The following is a 20,289-nucleotide window of genomic DNA, read 5'->3' as shown; positions in this document are numbered from 1 at the left end:
AAAGGCATCACAAGGAACTCATATAAGCCAAATGAAGTGCGGAAGGCAGTCTTGTAGACATCTTCAGGCCGTATCCTTATCTAATGGTATCCACTTTTAAGATCAATACGATTGAACATTGAGGAATCTTCCAACCGATCCAATATATCATCAATGCGTGGAATTGGAAAACGGTTCTTAATTGTGACTTTATTCAAAGCCCTATAATCAATACACATTCTCCAACTGCCATCCTTCTTTTGCACAACCAACACAAGGGAACAGTAAGGAGAATTACTTGGCTGTATTAATTCCTTTTCCAAGAGTTCCTTCACTTGTGACATTATCTCTTCCTGTTGTGCCTTACTGACACGATAGGGAGGTATATTAGGCGGTGAGCTTCCTGAAATTATATCAATTTGATGATCCTCGGACCTCTTGGGAGGTAATTCTTGAGGAAGTGCATCTGAGAAACAATCCTGAAAATTTGAAATAAAAGCAGCCCTTTCTGTATCTAAAGCAGAAAGAGTAGAGCCTTCCTGAACTGGTTGGCTGTCCTCTTTGACAAAAATCACGTACGCTGAAATATGACGCTTTATGACATTGAAAATACAAGAAGCTGAAACTACAGGGATGGACTCCCCTTTCAACTTTACATCAAGTACATGATTTTTGCCTCTATGAGTTAAAGAAATCTTCTTGTTTCTCATCTGCACATCAGCCCCCACCTTGTACATCCAAGGCATCCCAAGCAAAGCATCACACTCTGGCAAAGGCATAATGTAGAAGTCCTCTGCATCCTGATATCCCTGGATATGCATCCTCAACTTGCCAATGATAGGAGTGACAGGTGTGTTGAGTTCAGGGTTGGCCATATCACACATGCCGGATGGCCCCATTTCCTCAGGCTTGATGCCAAGCCTTCCTGCCATATTAGAAGTTATGAACTTCGCCTTTGCCCCAAAATCAAAGAAAAACAAACAATTCTGATTTCTGATTTTTCCCCATGCTCTGCACATCACAGTCTTTTTCGTTTCTTCTTCATCATGTGCATGTGGCAAACTCCCAATCACATCTGGAAGAAGTCCTGCGGAAGGTTTAGGCCTTTTGCCCTTCCAATCAGCCTGTTTATCACCATTCTTATCATCATCTGACCTGTCTCTTTTCTTGGATGGGCAATCATAAGAGCGGTGTCCCTCTCCTTTGCATATAAAACATTTGTTTTGCTCCATGAGTGACTTTTTCTCTTCATCAAATAACTTGGTACGGGGCTGTTTATTAGGCTGTCCACGCCTTTGACCAGCTTTGAATTGGGCTTTTCCTCCCTTTTGAAACAGTCGTTTGCCATAATTTTTATTTTCAGATTTGATGTCCTTATCTTGGTGTTTGGCAGCCCGTTTGTTGTCTTCTTTCTTGCTGTCCATAAAGCCCAAATTCTTCTCCTGCATCCATGCATATGCTGTCCTTGCATTCTCAATTAATTGAGTCATAGAACCCACCTTGGTTTTGATGCAATAATCATGTAGCTCAATAGGCAATCCACAACAATACCTCTCTATTTGCTCTTTAAAAGAAACATGCCTGTAAGAGCTCAATAGCAGCAAAATATCCCAAAACCTCTGAGTGTAATCATCGAGATTCTTGCAAAGTTTGTATGACAAGTCATGCCAGTGTGAAAGTACTTCAACTTCAAAAGTTGGAGTAAGCCAAGTAGAAGAGAACACTTGCTTAAATTCCAGCCAAGTAGCAGGTGCATCTCCATGAAGCATAAGGTTGGTATACCACTTAAGTGCATTGCCTTTCAAAAATGTGGCAACCTTCCTCATCTTGGATGCTTCTGTAAACAAACCCCCAAGAAATGCAGCATCAAACTGTTGAAGGAATGTGAGGGCTTTGTACCTGTCCTGTACTCCATTATATGTCTCAAACTTGACATGAGAACCGCCATCCTTAAATTCTTTATATACATTTGATATTGGCTGTCCCAAAGATGGCTGTATATTTGCAGCATTCCCTTCACTAGGGAGAGCCATGCTTGGCTGAACATTAGGCATGGGAGCATATGATGTGGCTTGCATGCCTGGCTGCATTCCCACATTGTCATACATGGCTTGCTTTCTATGCCCAATTGGCGGTGAAATCAACATAGCATCAAAGATAGAATCTGTACCAAAATATTCAGGTTGCTGCCTCAAATATGGCTGAGGTGGTTGAGCCACATTTATGGACTGCACATTATTATTTTGAGGAGTAGAAGTACCCAAACCAAGGCCTTGTGCTGGCTGCTCATACTGTTGCACTGGCTGTACTTTTTGTACCTCTTTCTCAAGTGCTCTTTTGGGTCATTCCTCTCTCTTGGAAGTCATTTTCTGAGTCATTTTTTATGGCTGTCCCTCATGGGAAACTAATGCATGAGTATGCGGTCTGCCATGAGAAGCTGATGCATGTGTGTACTCACTCTTTCCGTGCTTGTGCTTTCTTGATTTCTTCTTCTTGGCATTTGTTTGCACAATCTGAGCCAAATTTTGAGCCAGCTGAGTCAAAGCAGTCACTGCACTTGCAAGCTGTGCATTCAACATAGTAGCATCATCTAACTCACTGGTAGAACTAGTATCACCGTTGAGCTCAGTTATAGCTTCATGTGTGGCCTGCTCAAAAGGCATTTGTTGTGCTCCCTGCAGCTGTACACTAGCTGGATCATTAAGGCTTTCCTGCCTTCTCCTTTGAGGAGTTGTGGAGCTCTCTTGCTCATGGGTACTCACCATGTTTATGGTTGTAATATTCAGCTGTCAAAAAGTGCAGCAAAGATATCCTTCCACCAAACTACCGAGGCCCACCTCTTGAGAAAGAGTGTGTGGTATCCCGGCAATGGAACCAATGAAACCGGCCTCTAATCACTCAGAGGGTAGTGGAACTAAACCTTAATCACTTCAGCACTTATTTACAGCTCACAAAGCATATATCACAACCATTAACCATTGCATGATCACCATTTGGCATTTACCCATTTGTTCACAAACAAAACCACTGAAAAAGGGATGGAGGCTAGAATGCCCCTGCTCAACAAACATAGACAAGTGCTCCCGATTGGCCCCAAACACCGTGGCGCCCCTTTCGGTATTTCTTTATATTTCACAGTGAAATGATTACAAGTTGCATCTGGGAGACCTTCCCTGCAACTAAGCATGCAGCCCCAATTCACTAAGCCTTCGCAAGGCTTTCAAGCATAGAACACCATCACATAAGTGCACTTAACCCATAGGCTCAACCCAAAGGCATTCTCTTTTCCGAGTGCAATTCCATTGGCTGTCCAGATGCAATCACACTGCACCCCAGCTGCACTCTCTTTGAATGGTTTCCAGATGGTATTCACAAAGCTTTTCAAAGCTCCAAAATAAAATCAGCAAAGTACCCAACCAAAGAATGACTCATGTAGCACTGCCTGGGCACCTGTGAGCCAAGAAAGAGGCGGCACATGAGGCCAACCAATAGCTTATGGCAAAAAGAAATTGCAGCAGCAAAATCACAACTCACCAAGCCCTGAAAACTCGAACCAAGTCCTCAATCGCCAAGAGGACATAGTAGCCAATGCCCAATTGCATTCTCAGCCAAAGAGAAGTGCAAAGGCATGAAGAAAGAGCATTTACAAGAGCCGACCAGCAAGAATTCCACTGAAAAATGCGAAAAGAAGCACTTCTGTCGCGAAGAAATGGGAGTTCTTGGGCTCAAAAGAAGCGTGCTTCAGAGAGGAATGCATTGACAAGGTTTTGGAGAAGTTTCATCGCCGGAAAGTCCCCCAAAACTGGGAAAAACCAGTCAACCAGCGCGTGGGACCACTCGAAATTCAACAAAAAGCTGTAGCTTTGCAAGAGGAGAGGCCCAGGAGGCGGTAGAAGCAAAAAGGTCCAGAAAAAGCCACTTTTGCAAATTCTACCAGCAAAAGAAGTGCTCAGCTCTGCCCGTTCTACCAAACGCACGGAGGGAAAAGCATATCACTACGAAGGGGAGGCAGAGGGGAAGCCATCGGGCCAAACGGAAGTCGAGGAATCCAAACGGGTGAGGAGTTATGAACAAAAACGAAATTCAGCTGAAGGAGGCTGAAAAACCAGTCCAAAATCTCAACAAAGTGAGAAGATGAGAGAGAAAACCACACACGTGAAGTTTAGAAGGCCCAGGAAGGTCCAGGAATGGCAAAGGAGCATGTAGAAGGCACTAGAGCCACCTGGAACTCTAGGGGGGCCACTGAAGGTACATGGCCCTCTAAGGGGCCCATTAAAAATGCCACATCATCATTTCCCAACAACCACTCTTTTAATTCCTTGGAATGCCTTTGGGCCTAGGGATTAATTACGCTTATGTGCTAGACACCATGCCGCGTTTAATTACACATTATTAAGCCCATGCTTGGACTTTTAAAACCAAAGTTATCACAGTCTTGTAGTACATTAAAGTACTTGAAATTTCACGTCCCCGTGACATAATCTGTCCAATGGTCCATGCCAATCTCTCATTTGACAAGTATATTACAATATATTTTGACTTTTAAAGTCTACAAAAAAGTATGATGTACTTCTCAAGTTACAAAAGAGACATTATTTCGTGCAACAAAATCTAATAATTGCACAGAATTTCTACAAGTGTTTGAGTTCCATTGACTGTTGAATCCATTGTCCAACATATGTGGCAGCGTTCATACTAGTAGCCTCATGGTAATTTGAGAGTGTTGTAGAAGTTTTATGTGGGATTGCCAGTGGGAGAATAGACAGCATTGCCAAGGTCCTTTTTCTTGGTTCTGGGCTCGTTAAGGTTGGCCAATGGGATGATGACTGACAATGACATTGATGGGGGCAAGAGCATCATGTGACGTTGCTCTTGGGACAAGGACAGTTTGAGACATTGTCTACATATTTTGTGCAACCTTTGAAGGGTTCTCCACAATCCCATACATACTAGCTCGTTGTGGAAAGTTGTGGCTTGCAAGGTCCATTATTATTTATGAGGCATATATTTTTCATAAAGCTATTATTCTCCAGTCTTGAGCAGAATAGCTTCCCAGCACAAATCCTTAAAAATTGCTCCTACAAACATGGTTTGAGAGTGGAGAACACCTTTTAGGAGGCTGTAATTAAAAGAGAAATGAAACTTAGTTAGGGGTAGCCCTAGGTGCCAAAAGGGCAGCTTGATAGGGCTGCAAAAAGGGGAGCTTGTCCTCCTGCTTCCTTCACCTCCATCCACCCCTACCTCAATCTCTCCCTCCTACCTCAATCTCTCCCTCCCTCAAGGTTACTTATCTTGTATTTGGAAGCCATAAACGTGGCATTGATGGGTAGATTCTCCTACCAGCTAGTTCCCCTCGAGAATCTTCAACGCATTGTGATATTTTTGGATAATCTAATGCGCTATGAAATAACTTTAAGGCCTGCAACTCAGACTGTACTTAATAAAAGTTCAGGCTTTGTAGGAAAAAGGCTCTCAAACGATTTTCAACTTTGGAGTTCAAAAGGAACTAGGTATACATGGAAGTTACTCAAACTAGATTCAGAATGAGGCTGAAGATGAGCCAAGGAAAGAAATGTGAAAACAGGTTTGAAATTTGAGGACTTGAAATCAAGCATCATGAAGACGAGCCACCTGACCCTACCAACCAAGGCATGCAGCATGATGCTTGAAACCAAGCCATCATGAGGAGGAGCCCCCTCAGCCTACCGACCAAGGGAAGCAACATGAAACAAATTGTATTCCAGACTATGTTTACGAACCTCGCTTGATACATGGTATCCAAACTGTGCCAGGGTTTCAAGAGTACACTTCCAAGCTTCCGTACAGTCAGTAATAGGTATGAAGATTCTTGATAGGAAATCCAAATCTAGCCTCACCCTTCATTCACTGGTAATTGTTTTTCCAAGACATTAGCATTTTTCTTCCTTAAGCTAATGTGTCAAAGAATTTAATTCCTCATCTCTACAATGACGAGATGCCAAGCTGCCATCATTTTGTCACCAGCGTTTCCATGCTTGTACACCTTCACCACAAGATCATCCCTTTGGTCCTCGTCCCTTGTTCCCCTTCAGCTTAAACGCAATGTTATGTGTGTTGGAATGCAAAAGCCAGCAGCTACTGTCCTTTGAAAATGACATTTTTGATTAAGATAAAACAGTGGCTCTTTCACGTCTTCAGATTCAAAGAGGAACATGAAGGCCAGTACCCTTTGATCAGAGCAACAGAGGATATTTCATAAAGTCCTTCACATACACGCTCTCTTCATCGTTTCACAATTGGCATTCAGCGTCTAGAGTATAACTTCAGATAAAAATATTCAGAATTTTGCCACTTGTAATACAGTGAACCTGTCCTTTCAAGTTATATACCTCCCTTATTCCCTCAATACAATTTCTAAGCCTTTGAATTGAGGAGGATAGGTAACCCTCAGATCACTAGACATTTGAACAAAGTTATTGCAATATCTCAATGGGAAGAATTGAAATACCTTTAGAGCTTCCGATGCTTTCTTGAGCTCAATTTCAAGGCCCATCATTGTGGTAGCCTCGCTCCGTTGGATAACTGCGGTAAGAGCCTTAATAGCAGCGACAGCTTCCGCGAGCTCTGGTTGGCTGCGCCAGTGGTTGAACTCTTCGATGACACTGAAAGGGGTGCCATTGCCACGCAAGGAGGAGCTTCGGTTAAGAGTTGGGGACTTGGACTCCTCCAAGTCCCCTAGAGGAACGGCTGCTTCGGCCTGGGCAAGCCATTCCTTGGTTACGGCACCGCTAAAGCCCAATGTGCGGTGACCAGCTCGAGCTTCATAGTAAGGGAACCCTGCTGCTTTCATGTCAAGGCTGATCTGATCTGGTTTCTGAAGCCGTGAATAGGTCTGCCCGTGAAAGAGACCAACTTTCTACGGACGCACAGAGAGTCCCCAGTTAGTTTGGAAGGCTTTTGTGCCTTGAAAGAGCTGGTTGTAGGACAAGTCATCAGTTTCCACGTGGATGGACCCATGACAAGTCATCCATTCTAGGACACGTCATCACGTTTGCAAACACTCCGCATGTATCAAACAAACACTCCACATGTTCGAGGGTGAAAATTTCACTAGACCTGCCAAATGAAATGTGACAACCTCACCCTTACATTCTAACCACCATGAAAGCCCCTCTCACTTTACCCTTCTGTCACAGCATTCTTTTAAGGCCCTTGCACATTTTCCATAATGAGAGAACCCAAAACAAACACTATGGCTTTGCCTTTGGCATGCCGAAAAAGCTCAACCAGTTGGTCTCCTATTGAATGGCTGGGTATTCTGTGGGAACATAACTAAAGAGTCACCCGGTTCGTTTCCTAGCCAATATTTGAAATTTTCACTGGTTGGATGCTAACTCGCTTTTCCTGAACCCTTCTAAGCACCTACATCTTGTGAGTGTAGGTCTGCATGGCATGGTGCAATAGTACATGCACAATGTGGCAAGTGGATAGCACCAAATTGGATGACATTAGGGCAATTTTGGGTGTTCACATGCTCATAGCTTAGAGCACATGCTAGTCATCTTCCTCCTCTAGGGTCTAGAAGTTCTTGAGTTGTGATTGTCCTCTCTCTTTAGGGATACGATGTTTGAAAGTAGAGATGTCTAAGAGTTGAAGTTTGGGAAGAAAGGGTTACAATGACCACCCTGCCCTCCTGAGCCTTCTCTACCACAATCAAAGTGCCCCTTAGTAGGTGACACCCGTTAGACACAAATGCTCCAACCAAGCATAAAATACTTGACCAAGCATCCATGCCTTCTCTTGCATAGACTCGATTGCTCCATCCTTGCATTATGTAAGGTAATTTTGGGCAATCCTCTTACCTTTAAAGATAAGTAGGCAGGAATCGTGCACATTGGCATGACAAAGGATGGTGAACTAAGCAATAAGAAAATATTGGAGTATTTATCTCATATCCTTCATGTCAAACTCTAATGTGAGACGAGCTTTATGATCTAGCCTTTTCTATGTAAATTCATGGAATCGAATCAGATGTTGAGATCCTATTTACATGGGAAGTGATTGTGAATTCTTGCATTCCATGGACGTGGCACTTTTTTCAATTCATAAAGTGATTTCTGGAGCTTGCACACTTTCTCTTCCATTCCTTTAACAATGTACCTTGTTGTTGAAACAAGCTTCAAACTAACAAGAGACACCGAGAAGGTGAGCATGCGAGTGGTTTGGCTAGTCAGAGCCAAGCGCCATAGGAGGGATACTGAGCTAGGTGATACCTTTGAGGTGAACTTGATGAGTGAAGAGAGTGCTTAGGAGGGGATTGTGAAGGAAGTGGGAGAGGCAGTCCTCAAGCACGATGAAGAAGTGAAGTATCTGTTGAAGTTTGAGCCTTTGTCTCAAGACGATTAGGTGGGGAAGTCATTCATATTTGCTGGTGCAATAGTTTTGGTTATCCCTTAGTCTCTCAGATGAGTTTTTATATCATGACTGCCTGAGTTGGGTGGAGTTTCTGGGGCTGCCTTAATGGATGGGAATGTAGTGGGTTTTATCATGAATTCTTTTGGGAAGTTCTTGCTAGTATTATTGTTTATAGGGGTGTAATCAAGGTTAAAACAGCTTGTGTGGGATCGCATGCAAGACGTTTCAAATTGCATTGATGTCGAATTCTTGGAGCATCTAGCTCATACATATGAGGTGCGATTTGGACCATTTTTTAATTCTTGTTTTATTTTCCATAAGATAGGACACTTTGCTGGAAATTGTTCTAAAAAAGTAGAAAATGTGCAATTGGCAAAATGGTTGAAAGATCCAAACATGCAAGTAAAGAATAAAAGTGCCGAGGGGAGGAATAGTGACAAATAGGGTAAGGCATGGTTATTGCCACTGATACACCTACAAAAGGGGCATTTCCTGCCGAATGTGGTGGTGATCATTCTAAAGAATTTTGAGAAGCCATTGAGAGTGCAAAGCATGACTTTCAATGAGAGGAAGAAATGTGTGAAGCTAATCTAAAGAAGAGGTTGCTAGAAGAGATGGGGGTGTTGAGAAAACAATTATCGAAGGGAGGTATTCAGATAAATGTTCAAGCAAGAAGAGGGATGTTCAAAAGGCTTAAGCATGCAACATGTAATGGGGCTGTCGGCAAGGAAAATAGATTATATTACTTACAGGCTGCCTACAAATCTTTATCTCAATCAAGGGAGGCTTTTTAAGGGGGGGGGGGTGTGTGTAAGAGGGAGAAACTCAGGGAAAATCAGGGGGATAGTGAAACAAAGGAACAAAAAAGGGGAATGGTTATCTAGAACAGAGGGAGGGTAGTAAAAGGTGAAATGAGACCAATAAAATAAGAAAAAAATGTAGAAAAAAGATAAAAGATAAAAAGGGTTGGGGGGCGGGGGGTTACTAAAAAAAAAATCTTTTTATAAACTAGAGAGAGGGAATGGGAAAAAATCCTAGAGAAGAAGTAAATAGGGACCTAAGATGTAAGGGGGGAGGGACATATTATATGAGTGAAAGGAAAGGAAGAAAGAGAAGGGTGGGTGGGGGGGGCGGAGTGTTAGTATATGCATGAAAAGAAAGAAAAGGCAATAAAAAAAACCTGAGAGTCCATGCTGACAAGTCAAGGACGGGACGTGATAATGTGTACAACAAGGGGTGTGTTGAAGGAATTGATGACGGTTGAAGGACTATGTGGCAGTGCATGGGGACGAAGCGTATTGCATCAGTACTTAGGCACGGTCAAAGGTCCAGATGGGCGCTAGAGCAGGGCGTCACAAGTGATAGAGACATAGAGGGGAAAGGCTGCTGACACGAGCGCCGACAGCGAGGAATGGAAGAGTAGGGTGTAACTGAAGGTAGGGGGAGCGTCGAGCAGCTTCACATCCGGATGCCTCTTCTATAGAGCAGTTGCATAGTCCATGATGACACATGACATGTTCAGCCTTGACATGCTCATCACACATCCATACACACAGTTCTCGATGTAATCATCTTTCGATCGACTAGTCTTTAATCCAAGTGGACTTTAGTTTTTGCATATTTCCTTCCTCTTCCTTTTGACCTCTCTTCTGGGTTTTATTCCCAAAGGTGAAGGATGATCCATAACTTAAGAGGGGGAAATCCATCTTATGTATAGGATCGTAAGTTGAACTCATTGTACATGCTTCCGTTGTGTAGTCACTGTGTTCACACACGCACATACTACTCTGATTCTTTTTCAGTTTTGGATGCTATCACATTTACCCAACGAATTCCATAAAAAGGTCTTGTACATGCACCCTCTACTTACCCAGTGCAATTTAAGAGGGGGTGTTGAGATAAATTGCACCATGACTTTGGGGCATTAGGGGCAAACCCTAACCCTAACCCTAAGGGTTCACATGTATATCTTCATGTTCATGTTCAATACAACATAGTATTCAACTACCTATATTGTGTGTAGACCTCTCTCTCTCTCCCTCTCTCACTTATGCTATCAATAACTACTATTTATAAGAATGTGCCACACACTCTACATAATTAATCAAATCCTCATGCTCATGACAAAAGAGAATACAATCATTAGGACAAGCATGGAGAGAGAGAGAGAGAGAGAGAGAGAGAGAAGAGAGAGAGAGAGAGAGAGAGAGAGAGAGAGAGAGAGAGAGAAATGGAAGAGGAGAAAGAGGGAATGAATGCACTTCCTAAAAAAGCACACCCAAATTTGAAAGACATGCTCTAAAGTCAACACACCAACCAATCAAAGAATTTGCAAAAAAAACACGTCTAGAAAATGCTAGAAATTATTTTTGGTTTCTGAAAGTTGAACCTTCACTAAGGCTACCTAAAGGCAGGCCAAAAAGCAAGTTTAGGGAGAAGAAAAAAGAAAAGGACTTAATGAGTGACCACTCAGCAAAACATAAAATATAGAGGAAAAATAATGGAATTTAAGAGAGATTAACGAACAAGGGTCATTAACTAAAATTTTTTGAAGAAAGGAAAATTAGGGAAGGATTTATTAGTTTTTCTTTTATAAAACACAAAATTAGGGAGAGTATTGGGATAAAGTTTTTAGAAAAAAGGAAATAAATAAGGAAAGTTAGGGATAAGTAGGTGTAAATAGGGATAATTAAGGGAAGTAGGTGTAAATAGGGAAGTAAAAGAGGGGGGGGGATAAGGTGGGAAGGAAAAGGAACAAGGGTTTAAACAGAAGGACGAAGGGGTAGGAAGTGTGTGTGTGTGCACGTGTGCATGTGCGTGTGTGTGTGTACCTACTTTTGCCCTAGTAGGGTACATCACAATAGGTGAGACAGTAGGTTATCACCTAGTGTGATGACCTATTGTCTACCTAAGAGAGATAGAAATGTAAATAAATCAAGTTTAAGTTGAGGGAAGGTATTGGACGAGATGTATTTATGGAAAATATTTTTGATTCTATCAGGTTGGAAGCCATTGTGTTTGCAAATGTCTATGAGAATGGATATTTGGAGGAAAGCTTCGAAACTGTTAGAGCAAGAATAGAGAATGGGAAGAATGAAGGTTAAGCAACCTTTATATGAGGAGGAGAAAGGTCGGTTACTATGACAACTTATGAGGGAGACAGTGGGAAATTTGTGAAGTTTTTTCTTCCAAACAAAAGTGGTAAAGAATTCTTCTAGGAAAGAAGGCAAAAGGGTAATGTGTGTGTTAAGAAAGGTGGTAGCGAGGCTGATGAGATTTTCATTAGAGTCAACAAAAGAGGAGGAAAGACTACATTTTAGGGAAATAATTTGTAGTGTATAGATGGTAAAGGGGTCATCGTCATGGAGTGGTTTGGAAGGGTCCAGAAACTTGGTGATGTAGGGATTATTTATTATGAAGAGGATGTGATCGACATATCTGAAGGTATGGAGAAAGTGAGAGGGGAAATGGGGATGACCAAGATGTGCAAGTTTTTTAACGAATTTGAATTCGAAAGAAGTAAGATAGAGGTGGCGCTGAAGCGGTGGGCATGAGAAACTCATGGGAATGCCTTTTGATTGGATCCAACAACGTGGGCTAACCTGAATGACACAAAAGTCGAGCAAGAAGTGGTTGTAACTTAGAAATGTACTAAAGGTGTAAAGGGTTTTAACTTTGGTTGATTTTGTGAGACAAAAACAACCGTTTTTTTTTTTGTGAAAAATCCTTTAAAACCTAGTTTGCTAGCAAGTTTACAGAATTATGAAAGGGATGCGATAAGACTGGAAGAGCCACGGTGAGAAATGGCTTCATAATAGTTTGCAATGTCAGCAGAGTAGAGAGAGTGGATTTCATGGGGTAGGTTAATAAGGAATTGTAAGTTTGAATCTATACCCCTTAGTAAATTGGTGTTTACATTGAGGAATGTTTTGTAGGTAGCATGAACTTTATCTCCATGGATGGAGATGACATTTTTAAGCTCCTTGAGTCCTGAAGAAATAAGGTCAGTGAGATGAGAGAAGATGCAGTCTCGAGCATTAGAGAGCTAACAAAAGCTGTGTTTGTGTGCTTTATAAGTGCACATGAGATAAGGAAGGTCATTGGAGTTCTAAGGAATCTTAAGGGAGTCAAGCATGTTTGCAATGGATAATAGTGTATTAGAAGGTGAAGCAATTTGGGGTATAAATTCAGGCGAGTTTATTATGTTAAGGGTGAGTTTTTGAACTAAATATTTGCAAAGGACAATGGGAGTTTGGGATGCTTTGTCCAAAACACATGGTTAGAAAGCCAGTTTATTTCATCAAGAGAATTTTGTTTTCCAAAATGGATTGTTGGGTTTTTAGGTTGGGAAAGTGAAAGAGGAATCTTCCAAAAAAGGTGGGAGAGACCAGCTTCGTAGGTTGTGTGATCCAAATTAAGACAGAGGCAAATTTCTTGAAATACAATCGTAAGTTCTTGAAGTGCTGCATGAGGATCTAAGGGGGTAATGGGAATGTGATTGAGGCCAAAAAGGATATGAGATCGAAGAAAGGGATGATGAAAGAAGTTGGGGTCCAAAGTGCAAACATGCACCTGATCATCAAAAGTTTTAAGAAAGGGTTTAAACCTTTTAAGTGAATCACATTGACAATTAGAGCTAAAGGATTTTGCTAGGAAGGTGAGTTTTATTTTGTAAAGTAAAGATCTAAGGGGTGGAGTATACTTCTAGTTGAAAGCGAAAGAGTCGAAAGTGTGGAGAGTGTCGAAATCAGTGTTAAAGTGTACTAGTAGTGTATCTCTAAAAAGAGATTTAGGGGGGATTTTCATTAAAATTTTGTTAGCATAAAGAACATGAAAGTAATTTGAACATTTCTTCTTTGGAATAGACTGAAAACGAAATAAACCATTGTTGAGTAATTTTATGGAACATACCTCACGATCCTTAGATGGAGCACTCTACAAAAGAAAACACGTTGGAGATGATCATTGTTTATCCCAGTCAATGGAGTAGTGTGAAGTATCATCATTATCAGGTGCTTTCCTTTTGGGAGAAGAGGTGGCAGAAGAGTCCGGTTTGGAATCTTTGACATGAGAGGCGAACCAAGGGATTCTAAAAGGGGTAGAAGGGGTAGATTTCTGAAATTTGGGGGAGAACTATGCCTTCTTTTAGGCAAAGGAGGAGTGAGTTTGGCAGTAGAGGAAAGGGAATGAATGTTAAGGGCGAGGGAGGGATCTGGGAGGTTAAGAAAAGAAGAGGGGAGTGAGAAGTTGACAGAGGGAGACAGGGATTTTGCCGTTTCAAGGAGTAGGATTCTAAAGTGGTAAAATGTGACAAGGGAGAATATTACTTCTTTTGATAAGTGTGCCATCCAGATTTAATAATTTTGATTGTAGGGAACCAATAGGGAAAAAGAGATCCTGATGGTTGAGTATATACCAGACCACATGGTCAAACCAGAGAATAGAGGATTTGCAGGACATGTTTGTTTTCTTTATGAGACATGTGCACTTTATTTAAGGCCTGAAGATGTTCCAACTATTCTTGACATAATCGTTTGATCTTTGGTTGAAGAGCCGGCATCATTGTGAGTGGCACCTTTTGAACGAAAGAAGACCTCCTTGGTGAAACCACATTTAGAATGATCAATAGAGTTTAGGAGGAAGTGGGAGTTAAAAAGTAATTTGATGCCCCTGGTAGGCATCTTGTTTGCATTGCTCCACCTCTTTTGAAGAGAGGTTACAAATAAAGCAAGCAAGGGAATGGAAAAGGGTGCGAGAGAGCTAAGGTTATCTAGAGACCAGATTTTGTGATCAACAATTGGAACCTTCATTTCTATGTGTTTAAGCGGAAGAAGGGGAACACATGGAGCAAAATTATTAAGCTCTCTACTATCAAGAGGCTTTGGTGGTTGAGAGAGGGACCGAGAGAGTGTTTCGAAGGAAGCCTTGTCTTTAGGGGATAGGAGGTTAAGGTTTATAAAGTTGTGAAAACTAGAATTAGCAGGAGCTAGGCCAACAGGGATGGGGAGGGGAAAGGCAACTTTGAGGACAAGAATGTTGTTAGCGAGGCTAGGGAGGTTGGTATGGTAATCATTCAAAGTCTTTGTGTCATTGAGATTGATAGCGGCTAGGTTTGAGGAAACTTTTTCAAGTTTGGCGAGGGCGCCATCGCTTTCACTTTGTGAGAATTTGAAAAGCTTGATCCAATCATTAAGGGAAAGAATTTTAACAAAGCAAAGGAGTGTTCTTTGCAAGAGCCTCGAGATTGTGCGTTCTAATGAATGAAACGAACTTGGGTTTTTGGAAACATGAGAGTACCGCTTGAGTCGTGGGAGAGGGAGTGGGGAGAGAAGTGTTGAGTGACTTGGACTAAAGTGTAGTATCCCAAGAGTATTTCTACAAAGATAAAAAATGAATTAGTAACAAGAGTTTTGTGTACAACATTAAAAAAACCAATTTAATGAAAGGAGTCATGCTAAAAAGCCTTGATGACTAAAGTGTACTATGTGCAACCGTCCAAAGTTGCAGGGGGAAAAATACATGTGTGGTAGACAAGACAACAAATAATATTCACCTTCCACATGGGCCTGAAGATGAGGACATTGATGATGAACATGATGAGGATAGTGAATTGTGAATTGTGGCTTTAGGATATCAGAACTTTGATGACGATATTGATAATGGAAATGATGATGATAGTGGGTTTTGAATGTCTCACTGCATTCTGAATGTCTTATTGTTTTTTGATTCAGGGTTGCAGGTTTAGGGTGGGATGAGAATTTTTCATTGCAATTAGCAAATTTTGGAGCACCATCATCTTCTTCTTGCTCTCAGCACCATCTCAAGAAGAACACATAAATATTGGGATCTGATATAGGTTGATCGAGTAGAGAGGGAAAATGGAACTGTGAAGAACGGTATGATGTCAGAAGATGTGAAAATTGAATTGGTCAAATTGTTTCCAAAGAGACAGTACCATCTCTGGGTAGGGGATTGGCATTCCATAACGATGTTAAATACCTCCTACATGGTGATGAGATGGGGACTACTATGGGAGGAAAGGATCCTCCTCCAAATCCATCTCCAACTTTCACAAAACTGACACACGAAGTGATGCCTTCCTTCATGCATGGATTCGCTATGGATGATTCACCAATGAAAAAGCCCTGAAGGAGTATGAGCTATGAGGCATTAGAAACACTCTTGCCCAATCGCCAGATACTGGCAGTAGACCCCCATAGATGATAGCAAGGCCATCATATGCGAGCATAGTCCAAGAATTTAGAGGAGGATTGTTCACCCCCCGTTCATGCATCATCCTCTTGGCACTACCAGCAATGGCAAAAAAGGAGAAATAGATGAGAGATTTAGCTTCTCCCAGTAGCCAGCCACTAATGGAGATCCTCGAGGTGTAGTAGGAAAGTTTGGAGAGGTCCCTGCCACTGGACGGAAGACAGGTTCCACTGACTCAAGCTCCTTGAGGAAGGGGGAGATATAGAGCCAGAAAGAAACAAATGTATAGCCGACCGCCAAGAGCGCCAACACAAGCTCACCACATGGGCGCATAATAGAATTCCACCCAGAGAGCAGAATAGCCTCCAATGCAGGTATCCCCAACAATGGCGCCGATGGACAGTCCAAGCGAGAAAGCAATAGACTCCAACCTCAAGAAAATTCACCAACAGATTCACGATCACATCAGCAAGAGGCTCATCAATCTGAAGATGAGGAGAAATCATTTGCTAAAGTTAAAGTGGCTACTTTTTTGGACGAGGATATACTAGAGTAGTCTATAGATTGGCTTTCATCCCATGCTCTGATTGGTTATCTCCTTGGACCCAGTCCTCCTGCTACTTTTTTAGAGGGTTGGTTGAGGAATAATTGGATTAGAAAAGGTTTAGTGGTCACTAGTGTGAGGTTCCTAAGAAGAGTTTTTTTTTTCTTCTTATTTGAGCCTAAAGACATGGCTTGGAAAGCCTTATACCATGCCCTCTAGACTATCAGACATCAACCTCTCTACTTAGAATTTTGGACCTTGGATTTCAACCCAGACAAGCCTAGATCTTACCTTTGTTCCAATGTGGGTTGAACTCCCTGACCTCCCTTTTTCTCTAGTCAATCACGCTCCTAATCTTTGTAGAAGCTTAGGACACGTCATTGATGTAGAAAAAGAGTAGTCTATCAATCCTAGAGGCCATCCTCAAGTTTGTGTCAGGCTGGATGTTGTTGAAGAGCTCCCAGACACCCTGGTAATTGTCAATAGGAATGGGAATATTTTCATGGAAGAGCCTTTGTTGTACAAGAACCTACCTAACTCCTGTTTTTTGTGTGGGTTGTCTACCCATACAGTAAAAAGTTGTCCCTTGAAAAGAAATAAGCCTAAGCAATCTCAGGAACAACCCCAGCAATAAGCTAATCAAGCCCCCAAGTTCAAGTGGACTGTAAAAGACAAATAGAAAAGTCAAACGTAGGAGGAGTGTAGAAAAAAAATGGCAATGTCTCAAACAAGGTGGCAGAGGAGGTGAGGAATTCTAAGGTTCACCTAGAGAAGGATATAATCGCTTTCCCCCTGGCTACCAATAATGTCTGTGAAGCACTAATAGATCAAGAAATTGAGCAATGGATTCATGATGCTAAGATGGCAGAGGATGAGGTGGATGGTCCAAGGAATTTGAAGATGATATCAATCAACAATATGCTAGCATGAGTGACTCTGAGTTAGGGGACTTAGACGAGGAACTCCCTTTGGTTGAAAAATAGGAAAAGAATATTGAAGCCCCTATAAAACCTCAAGCCATAGCTCAAAATAAAAGAAGAATCTCTTAGGTCAAAGGCCAGTGTGCCCCTCCCAAAAGCCCTGCCCCCAAGGCAAAAAAGGGGAAAAGTAAGAATGGTAAGTAGCCCTTACTCATTCGTCACATTTAATGTCTGTGGATTGAGTGACCCATGGAGAGGTCAGGAGCTAGCCAACTGGTTGAGAGGAAATTTGCTTTCCCCAACTTTTCTTGTGTTGCAAGAAGTTAAAGTCACTAATGATTTATTGGTGAATAGACTCAAAAGTATTGACAACAAAAGGATCTAGTTTTATACTGATCATGAAGAAGGCAGAGGGGGAACTGCAATAGGAATCCTATCTCACTACAAAGACTGTGTTTTCAACTGCCAACAAGATGTAAATCATAGATGGCTTGCTCTAGAATGCAAGTTAAAAAGAATATCTTTTATAGTGGTCTCAGTTTATGCCCCAACTAGAACAATGGACAGAAGAGCCACAATGATGAACTTGGGCAGTGATTGTGTGATACTAGGGGACTTCAATATGGTTGAGAGCTCAAGGAATAGGTGGTTACAAAAAGGGTCTGTAGTTAGAGGCCCTGAACTTCAACTCTAGGAAGATCTCAAGGAAAATCTTCAAGTTGCAGACATAGGTTCAGCTGGCATATACACATGGCGCAACATACAGATAGGTGAGCTAAGAAGAGAAGCAAGATTGGACAGAGTTTGTGTTTCCCAATCTCTGCTAGATCAAGCCTTGGAAGTCAAGCAAAGAACTTTTCCCCCCCTTTTTCCTCTCTCACTCTTTCAAAGTCTTAGCTTGGATAGACTTGGGAAATGGCAAAAAAGGTAATTCATGATTTAAAGCAGACCCCTCTCTATTCAAACTTCAGATTGTGCAAAAATAGGTCATTGAGAGATGGAATATGGCTTTTTTTTCTACAGACTCTTGCTCCCAGGGACGGCAAGATGTTGTCTTGGGTGTGCAAGCAATTTTAAAAGAGGCCAAAAAAAGTAGAGCTGTTATCAGGGCAAGGAGGATGGATAAGTTAATGAATGAGCTAGAACAACTTGAATAGAGGGCAAGACTGAAGGACACTAATGCCCAAAAACAAATGTTAGAAAAACAAAGGAAATCAGAATCCAGGAACAAATCAAGATCCAAATTGCTAAAATATATTTCAAGGATTGGTGGGTAGGAAAAGTTGACAAACCAACCAAAGAAAATTTTATGAGAATTAGAAAAAAGAGAAATCAGGAGGAAATCCCTCTTTTGTAGAAGGATGATGGTGACATGGTCAGAACAAAAAAGGAAAATATGGAGATTATTATCAGTCATTTCAAGGATTTACTCAGCACAGTTGATCCAATTATGAATAGGTTCTGGAGGCAAGAAATAGATGCCAAACAATCAGAGAAAGTAAAGTTTCCTGCTTGGATAGAATGCAGCTGGAGAATGTCTTTTCTTTGCAAGAACTTAAAGAGGATGCCTTCTCTATGGATGATGGAAAAACTCCAGGGCAGGATGGTCTTCTAGTAGAATTTTACAAGTTTTTCTTAGACACAGTGGGCCCTTCTCTAATGGTAGTCTGGAGAGAGAGTGTTAGACAAGGATTCTTACCCAATCACCTAAATGGAGGAGTTATGAAACTCATTCCTAAAGATGGGGATAGGACAACGTTAAAAACTTGGAGACCTCTAATTATGTTAAACTGCTCTTACAAGATCTTTGCCAAAGCTCTTGCATTGAGAATGAGAAGCAAGATGGATAATTGGATCTTGCAGGAATAGAAAGGATTTATCAAAGGCAAACACTTGTTGGAGGCAATCATAAACTTATGGGAAGGATGCACCCACTTAGACAAGGATTCTTACCCAATCACCTAAATGGAGGAGTTATTAAACTCATTCCTAAAGATGGAGATAGGACAATGTTAAAAACTTGGAGACCTCTAATTATGTTAAACTACTCTTACAAGATCTTTGCCAAAGCTCTTGCATTGAGAATGAGAAGCAAGATGGATAGTTGGATCCTACAAGAACAGAAAGGATTTATCTAAGGCAGACACTTGTTGGAGGCAATCATAAACTTATGGGAAGGATGCATCCATGTTGAGGAAAGTAAACTAGATGTGTGTTTAATAAAGATTGACTTTTACAAAGCTTATGACAGACTTAAATGGGATTTTATTTTGTAATCCCTCAAGAATCTGGGGCTAGGGACAAAGTTCACATCATTAAAAGAATACCACATGGTCAAATTTTCAGGATGTTGGGTATTCCTATGGGCTTTAATGTTAAAATGAAGGATAGATGGGAGTGGTTCCTAGACAGATTCAGGAAAAAAATAGATAGACTCAGAGGGCTATATGCCAATCTTGCAGGGAGGAGTTGTCTTAACCATTGCATTTACCCAATTGCTATTTTTTATCTCTCTTTTTGGTGCCCCTCTAAAACAGGCTTAGAAAAATTCATCAAAATCTACAGAGCTTTCTTATGGGGGGGAAGTGATACAAAAAGGAGAATTTCAAAGGTTAAATGGTCCTTCTGCATTCAAACCCAGAAAGGAAGGAGGATTGGAACTAATGAATATCCAGTTGGCTGCCTACAAACTTACTGCCACTTGGATTATAAAAGCTATCACCTCTCTTGACAATGACTAGGCCAAACTCCTACTTAGAAATTTTAAATTTGTCAGACCTTACTGGGCTCCTAGATGGAAGGGTTTTCCTCTCCTCTCTACTATTGGAAACCTTGAGCCCTATATGACTAAGGGGAGTCAACTCTGGAAAACTTTATGGGGGGTTTTTGAACAGATCAAGAGCCACATAGTCCTCTCTAGTAAAGGGAGGTTCATGACTTTGGACTCGATTTGGGTTTCTATTTTCTTTATTAAACAATAGCTCAGTGATGAGGAGTTTCTAAAAGCTTGGCAACTTAAAAAAAAAAGACTAGTCACTTGGGGAGATTTGTGGGACAAGGCCAATTTCAAATGGAAGACATGGTTGGATATTAGAAGGGAATTCAGACTCAATAATGCAGATGAAGAGTTGGTCATGAGAGTAGAATACAACTGTGGGAGAGAGACATTACTTGGAAAGGGGGTAGGGTCTTAAACTTCACCAGAGAATTTAGTTGGGTTGGCAGCTCATCTTTTCTATC

At 41.4% G+C, this 20,289-nt stretch overlaps 1 protein-coding gene across 1 annotated transcript in view; it reads right to left on the bottom strand.

Moving 5' to 3' along the window:
* LOC147884299 (uncharacterized) overlaps positions 1-7,053 on the bottom strand; it is a 51,164-nt gene extending 44,111 nt beyond the window's left edge. The window contains exon 1 of the mRNA XM_087398384.1: positions 6,467-7,053. Coding sequence (XP_087254510.1) covers positions 6,467-6,808 — 342 coding nt within the window. The 5' untranslated portion in view covers positions 6,809-7,053. The remainder of the gene's footprint in view (positions 1-6,466) is intronic.
* Between the last annotated feature and the right edge of the window lie 13,236 nt (positions 7,054-20,289).

Source organism: Dipteris shenzhenensis, chromosome 27, assembly GCF_047967505.1.
Source record: "Dipteris shenzhenensis isolate YYH24624 ecotype China chromosome 27, Dip_SZ_1.0, whole genome shotgun sequence".
In the NCBI taxonomy this organism is placed as follows: domain Eukaryota; kingdom Viridiplantae; phylum Streptophyta; class Polypodiopsida; order Gleicheniales; family Dipteridaceae; genus Dipteris; species Dipteris shenzhenensis.
This window is presented reverse-complemented; position numbering and strand designations above follow the sequence as displayed.